This window comes from Propithecus coquereli, unplaced genomic scaffold (genome assembly GCF_000956105.1).
Source record: "Propithecus coquereli isolate 6110/MARCELLA unplaced genomic scaffold, Pcoq_1.0 Scaffold124, whole genome shotgun sequence".
In the NCBI taxonomy this organism is placed as follows: Eukaryota; Metazoa; Chordata; class Mammalia; order Primates; family Indriidae; genus Propithecus; species Propithecus coquereli.
In genome coordinates this window covers 3,071,022-3,078,441 of record NW_012136525.1, presented here as the reverse complement: position 1 = coordinate 3,078,441, position 7,420 = coordinate 3,071,022, and the positions used below count along the sequence as shown (strand labels likewise).

General features: G+C 56.4%; 1 protein-coding gene across 1 annotated transcript in view; it reads right to left on the bottom strand.

Moving 5' to 3' along the window:
- SCNN1A (sodium channel, non voltage gated 1 alpha subunit) overlaps positions 1–5,760 on the bottom strand; it is a 24,862-nt gene extending 19,102 nt beyond the window's left edge. Inside the window, exon 1 of the mRNA XM_012637882.1 lies at positions 5,270–5,760. Within this exon, the coding sequence (XP_012493336.1) occupies positions 5,270–5,760 (491 nt within the window). The remainder of the gene's footprint in view (positions 1–5,269) is intronic.
- Positions 5,761–7,420: the final 1,660 nt, after the last annotated feature.

Sequence of the window (7,420 nt, the reverse complement as noted above, 5' to 3'; positions counted from 1 at the left end):
GTCACACAGGAAGAATCCAGGTCCCCCAGATTGGCTGGAGCTATTTCCAGGACGCAAGCCACCACATCCTGGCTGGGCCTCCCTTCCCAACCCTTCCCCTAGCTGGCTCCAGTCCCTCTGTCGCCCCCTCTGCCTCCTGCCCCTCCCTCCCTCTGGTCACCAACTCCAAGCTGCTGTCACACCCCTTCCTCCTGTAAGCCCCAGTCAACACAGCCTGGTCTTGCAGCCCCTGCCCCCACACGCACCTGCAACAAGGCCTCCAGAAGCAATGGGGCTCTATACAGAACTCCCTCACGCCCCAAGGTCACTTCTGTCCTTTTTTTTTCTTTTTTGGTTGGAGGCAGGAAGAAGGACTCCTGTGTCACCCTCTCAGGAAAGAAATCTCTTGCTCCCCGACTCCCTGATACCAGAAATTCCTGTAGCAAGAGGAACCTTTGAGTTGACACGGAGAACGGAGAGAATTGACCACTAAAGAGAAAGCACACATAAGACATCCAGTCTCATCTTGAGAAGCCAGGGCTGGAAGGAGGGGACAAGCAATGCCCAGAGGGGCTCCCACAAGACAGGCCAGCCCTTCTAGCCTCCACCTCTACCCAAGTCACACTCACAGCCCTCTCGCCATCTGCTCTGGCAGGCAGCCCCACATGGGAGGGTGGGCGAACTTTGCACAATTCCACGAGGCAGGCATTACCTTCTCCATTTTACAGTTGAGGAAACTGAGGCCCATCAACTAGGCAACTTCCCCAAGGTCACTCAGTTAGGAAGTACTGGAGCCAAGATTTGAACCCAGGCCTGTCTGACTCCGCAGCGCCTGCTTTTCCCACTACGTCTGCCTAGGGGCTGACACCCCTGCTCTCTTGCCATCTGGCTTCCTCCTTCTCCTCCCTTCCTCTTACCCCACGGGAGCCTCCTCTCACAGAACAGCCCATGCTTGCCCTGACAGCCTTGGGACTTGCGTAGGCCCCCATCCCTCCCACCTGGAGGCCCCTACTGGAGCATTCTCAGCCAGCATTCCCAGGGCACCAGGCAGAGCTTCCTCCCCTGCCAGGGTGCCCCTGGGGACCGAGCCCCACTCCCTCCCTCCTCCAGGGACTGCCTAGAAGCCTTGACTTCCCTTCCTCTGGCCCCTTCGCTAGCTCCATTCCTCTCCTCTCAGCATCTGCAGCCTTGTCTCCCAGGGGGCAGGTGCCCCTCACCTGTGAGCCCCCTGAGGACAGAGATCAGGTAACAGAGATCACCCTATTCCACAAGGTGGAATTCAGTCCTGGCTGTGACATTTTAAGAGCAATAGATGCTCACAAAACAATGATTATTCAGAGGATGGGCAGCCAGGGGGATGGTCTAGAAACCAATTCGTTCAAGGAAAAGTTAAAGGAACTAAGTTCCAATCAGCCTTCCAGGCTTGTATCCCAACCACTCATTAGCTGGTTACCTTTGGGCAAGTGACTTATCTCCTCTGTGCCTGTTTCATCATCTGCAAAGTGGGAGTAGTAATAGTAACTGCTTCACAGGGTTGTTCAGAGGATTAAGTGAGTTATTGTATGAAAAGAACGGAAGTACCTGGCAGAGTAGGTACTGTATAACTGCTGCTGTTGTTCGTGTTATCATTACTGTCATTATGACTATTATTGGAGGAGAAGAAGAAGCCAAGGAGACACAGGAGCACTGCCTGCCCCTTAACTACCGTGTGACCTCACGGTCTGAACACGAGCGGAGCTAAAGACCCAGATTCCGATTCTGACTCCTCCACTTAACAGCGGGGTGAGCTTTGCAAAGCCTTAAAGTTCTCAGAGCCTCAGTTTTCTCATCTGACTATGGGGCTCATACCTGACCTCCTTATCTGACAAGTATGTCATAAGGATCAAAATGTGATAGTGGGCTTTGCAAACTGCCGTGCGGTTACTGCTATCGTAGCTGCGCCCGAATCGACAGCTGTGGGAGGAAGGAGGAGACATCTTCAGGGCTGCTTCAAGGAGACAGAACCACGACCAGAGGACAGAAGTTATCACGAGGTAAACTGCAGCTCTACCCAAGGAAGGGCTTTCTAACAGCTGCTGCCACAGAGACAGCAAGGGTCCCAATGTGAGAAGGGTCCAGTCGCTGCGGCAGGGTCAGGGGAGTCACTGCAAGAGCCTGGGTCTGGGCCCTCTATTCCTGCCAGGCCTGCCGAGCGAAGCCTGGGGTCCGGATGGTGCCGGAGTTCGGGGTCTGCCCACACGGTCAGGGAGCAATGGTGGGGACGCTGCCCGCGGGAGAGGGAAATTCTAGGAAATCGGCCCTCACGCATTCCTGCTGCCAGGCCTCCTGCTCTGTCATCTCCAGGGAAGAAGATTCCATGACCTCCTTCATTGTCCAAGAACCCCAAGTTCTTAGGTTCAGCCTAAGGTCCTTCCTGAGACTGGACAAAAAAATCTGTCTGTGGGCTCTGTCTTCCACGGCCGTGGGTAGGACTCCTTTGCTTGAAAAAGCCCTTTGTTGTCTAGAGAGAAAGCGACTGCAGTGGCCCACCCTTCCCCTTGAATTCTTACCACTTCCTTATTTAGTCCGAAAGGTCTTTGGCTCTTGTCTCCTTTCCTGAAGTTACTACATAGTCCATCCTCCTCCTCTCCCCCTGCTGGCTACATCCCTCAGCAGGCGGGCACCCCTTGTCCGACTCTGCCTCATTCCTGTTCCTCTGTCTCATCAACCCATTTCCCCGTCCTCCCTGCTTCTCCGTCCTCCCTGCTTCCCTGGAAGGTGTCAGTCATCCCGCTGCCTCTGCCCAGCAGCCGTGATTCACAGGCAGGTCAGCACCCACTGGGCTGCATTAACCTGTCCACCCGCCCTGGCCTCTCTCCCGGACAGAAGCCGACAGCACCGGACCCTTCCTCTGCGCTCCTGACAAATAGTCCTCCTGACTACAGCTCTTCCCGCTGGGCTCCCGGCAGCTGCCCCCAAACCTGGGATGCCTTTGCCTGGTCCCTACTTACAATGCCGTGGGAGAAAGCTTGGAAATCACACTTGGTTTGTGGCTCAGCTGCTAACCTGAGATGCACTGGCTCTTAGTTGGGAAGGGGCAATTTTGAATCCCAGTTTCACCACTTGCCACCTGTCTGAACTTGGGTCAGTTACTTAACTCTCTGGGCCTCACTTTCCTCATCCATAAAATGGGAGGAATCATTTAATAACGGAATAATTTAATTTAAATTTAGATTCATTTGTAGAAATGTCTGGCACATAAATATATACAAATGTTTGCTATTATTCTTGTTAGTTTTTTATTTAATAAATAAATGTATTCCCTTGCTTAAATTATTTCACCTTGCTGAGCCTTAATTTCCTCATCTGAAAAATATGAATAGTAATGTCCACTTTCTGAGCTTGTCGGGATTAAATGAGAGTGTCTGCACTCAGCACAGGGTCAAGCACATGGCTCGGCAAGTGTGCAGTCCCCTTGCCTGTGCCAGGGAGCCTGCTTCACTCACCTCCTGTCCCAGGTGTTCCAGCCCTGCCTCCCAACCTGCAGGCCCCTGGAGGCAGGGGCCGTGGGTTCTGCTCCCTGGGGCTGCTTCTTGGATCGTGCAGAGCCCTGCACCCAGCAGAGCCTCAGAAAATATGCAGCCTCCCCAGATTCACCCCTGCCCTCTCCATCCCTCACCCACATCGTTCTACCACATTCACTGAGTGCCTACACCCTGCCTGTGGTCCCGGCCCCTGCCTGTGGTCCCGGCCCCTGCCTGCCCTCCCAGCCCTGCCAGTCCTTCCCCTCCAAGACGAGGGGCTGGGGAGCCTGCAGGTACCAGAGGAAGAAAAATGAGGCTGAAGGGAGAAATCAAAGAGCTCTGAAATGACATGCGAACATCTGATTGGAAATTCCACGTATTCCACGTCCTACATCTTGGGTATTAAGAAGAGGCTGAGTTTTGGGATCAGGCAAAAAGGATGAGTCACAGCTCAGTCACTATCTCTGTGACCTTGTGACTTTTCTCTCTTTGCCTTAGTTTCCTCAAGTGGAAATAGGGATGATAATAGTAATAGTACCTGCCCCGCAGGATTTCGTGTGAATGAAACGAGATGCCTGCAGACAGCTTAGCAGTGCCTGGTGCACAAAGCAGCTTCCTTCGTAAACGTCCCCTACCCTGTACATTACATGGCGGTTAGTCGACAAAATGGCCCAGCATTTTTTTTCTCTCCAGGACAGGATGTGCCAGCCCTCATTATTATAGTTCATGACACACTTTCAGACGTGATGGAATATACGAAGGGGCCTCCACCCCAACACGTGACCACTGCCAGACATCCATGATCCCACACACACCCAATGCGTGTGCTCACACTCACTCGCTCAGAAAGATCTCGTACTCCCTGAAGGCACACTAACTCACGCCGCTTTCGTTATATCACAGCGTGCTGCGGTTACTTGTGCATGTGCCTATCTCTGCCACCTCATTTTATCTTTCTGCCCCCAACACGTAGCAAAGTACCTGGCCTTCAACAAAGGTTGTATGAATTACTAACAATCCATTTTGTCAGGTGCCTAGCACTGCGGTCTGGCTTGAAGCAGGTGTCCCCAAGGTGTGGCACGGCTGAGTGAACACAAACGAAAGGTGTCTAGGAACACTCAGCCCTGCCCACCCCCTCCTTCATGGTTACTGCCCCCACTGGCGTCCAGGCCCCAAACTGGCAAAGAGTGCTGATGAAACCCAAACTTCAGGACACACCCAAGCACTTAAAGGCCAGGTGCCTGGGCAGGGACACCTCCACATTTTAGTCCGGGTCTTTTAGGGAACAGCTTGACCAGGGGCTGCTCTCCAGCCTGACCCATTCTCCTGGCTTTGCAGCCCTAACCTCCATGCCAACTCCCCTTGTAAACAAAAGCTGACACCACCCACCTCTACAGCACCTGGGTGGCCTCCCCTCCCAACAGACTCAGGTGGAGGAGGCCTTGTTCTTTGCTGTCATCTTGCTCCAGGGAAGGGATGGGGCTGAGCTCAACCCCGCCCTTTTGGAACTACTCCCTCCCACTTGCAGGAGGGATAAGGGAAGGGGAGGGGAGAGGAGGAGAGGTCACTGCTGGCCCAACACCCACACTCCAGGATGGCTCCACTGGACAGAGACATCTGCGAACCAAGCCTGGGACTCTGTCTTGCCCGAAGGGAGGGAGGTCTACCTGGGGAAAGGATTATCAGATCCCAGCCCTGGGTCTGGGGGTCCACCTGCCCAGTGAGCACCTGGGGACCCTCATGGCACCCTTCCAGGAGCCAGGGAAGTAGCGGAGGGACAGACTGACCTGTAGGGGTTGAGGGTGCAGACGGTAACGGCGGGGAAGACGAGCTTGTCCGAGTTGAGGTTGATGTTGAGGCTGACGGGGTAGCTGAAGTACTCGCCGAAAAGCAGGCCGAACTGCCAGTACATCATGCCGAAGGTGCAGAGCCACAGCACCGCCCAGAAGGCCGTCTTCATGCGGTTGTGCTGGGAGCACACCAGGCGGATGGCACCATGGATGGTGGTGTTGTTGCAGAAGAACTGGAAGAGCTCTCGGTAGGAGCGGTGGAACTCGATCAGGGCCTCCTCCTCCTCCGTGGGCTGCTGGGGGGCCGTGGGTTCGGGACCCGGTCCTTCCACCTCGAGCTTGTCCCCCTTCATGAGCCCTTGGATGGGCTGGCGGGGGCAGGGGTCTTGCTCCTCTAGCTTGTCCCCCTTCATGAGCCCTTGGGTGGGTCGGGGAGGGCAAGGGTCAGGGTCAAGGCTGAATTCTGGGCCCTGAGCACCCTCCCCCATCACCACTTTGAACCTGGGTGCAGCTGCCCCAGCCATGCCCACATCCTCGCCCTGTGCCCACTCTCCCCCTCCACCTTCCCAGGAGCCAGCTGACCTGCTGAAGCCCGGGAGCCAGGCTTCCCTGGAGTGGCCTCTTCTCTGCTTCCCTGATAAGGCCACCTCTTGGTTTCCGTCCTGGCACCTCCCTTTCTGTCTCCAGGGCAGTCAGTCTCTTCCTCTGGTCTCAGCTCCTGCCCCAGACTCCCTCTCTCTGTCTGCCTCCTCCTTCTCCCTGGGTCTCTTTCTCAGCTCTCCTCTTCCTTGCCTGCCTCCTCCCCCTGTGCCAGACTCTCTGATCCTGCCTCTCTTCCTCTTCCTCCCCTGCCTTTCCCCTGCCACCCTGGGCCCTCTCCTCCAGCCTCCAGCCCTGGCCCCAGGGACCTCAGGGCTCCAGGAGGTCCGGCCGCCTCCTGCTCCCCACTCCCAGGATGTGGCTGGACTGGGACCGGTTCCTTTCCAGTTGAATCTGGCAGCTAAGCCTCTCCTCCCCCTCACCTGACAGGTGCAGCGGCCTGGCCAAGGAGCCCGCCCGCTCGACAGGGATGGAAGCGACAGGAGGCTCATTAGCATCTCAATTAAAGGTGAGCAGGGCAGGGGGAGGGGCAGAGGAGGAGTCAGAGCCGGGACTTCTCCCAAGGGAGGAGGCTCCTGAGGGCGGGAGAACCGGGAGTACTGGGACGGGGAAGGCAGGGGGCCTGGAGGAGACTGTGGGCAGGGGATGGCTGCGGCGCTGGCAGGCCAAGAGGCTGCGAGACACAACGGCAGGGGAGGCTCAGAGATGCGAACGAGTAGAAGGATCCTGAACCCAAAGCCAGGAGGGCAAAACAAGGAAAAAGGACAAGACAGGATGACAGGATGGGGAAGCTGGGAGGGCAAGGAAGGCAGAAAAATGAAGCCAGCGGAGGAGGACAGAGTGATGGACAGGTGTGACAGAGGAGGGGCCCTTGGGAGCAGAGGCAGAAAGGGGAGGACGAAAAGGAGGGAGCCTCCCCCAAAGGGAGTCCCCCTCCAGAAAGGAGCACTCCAGGAGCAGGGTCCCCTCCTGTGGGAATCCCTCCAGGGCACCCACAGGTCAACCTCACCCCCAGGTCCTGGAGAGAAAGGAGAAGGGGTCTCTGCAGGGCCCCTCCCTGCTCACTGAGGTGGGAGCACTCAGGTGGGGAGCATCTGCCTCTTCCTCCTGGTCCATCCTCTTTCCTCCTGGTTCCTCACCATCCCCCCAACCTTGTCCAGGCCTGGGACGGGCCCAGGTGAAGCCGGGCTGGGCGGGGACCTGGGACATTCTGTTCTTTTTCACACCATTGGCTGCCAGGCCAGGAATGTGTAATGTCCTCTGTTGTGGTCACGGGGTTGCAGGAATGTGGGCTCCTAGAGGCAGCACAGCGTGAGAGCCAGGCAGGGCACTGTGGGCACAGCCGCGGAGCCCAGGGAGAGCGGGCACCAAGGGGCAGGGAGGGATGGGGCCAGCGCTGGGGGTCTGGGAGGAAGAGCTACTCAGCTACAAGTCTACTCGGGCCCTGCAAGGAAGGGTAAGCTCATTGGTAGGGGCTGTTTTTCTCCAAAATCTCTGTCCGAACTTAATCCAGCGAAAGGATCAAGAGCGAAATGCCAAGTGGTGAGC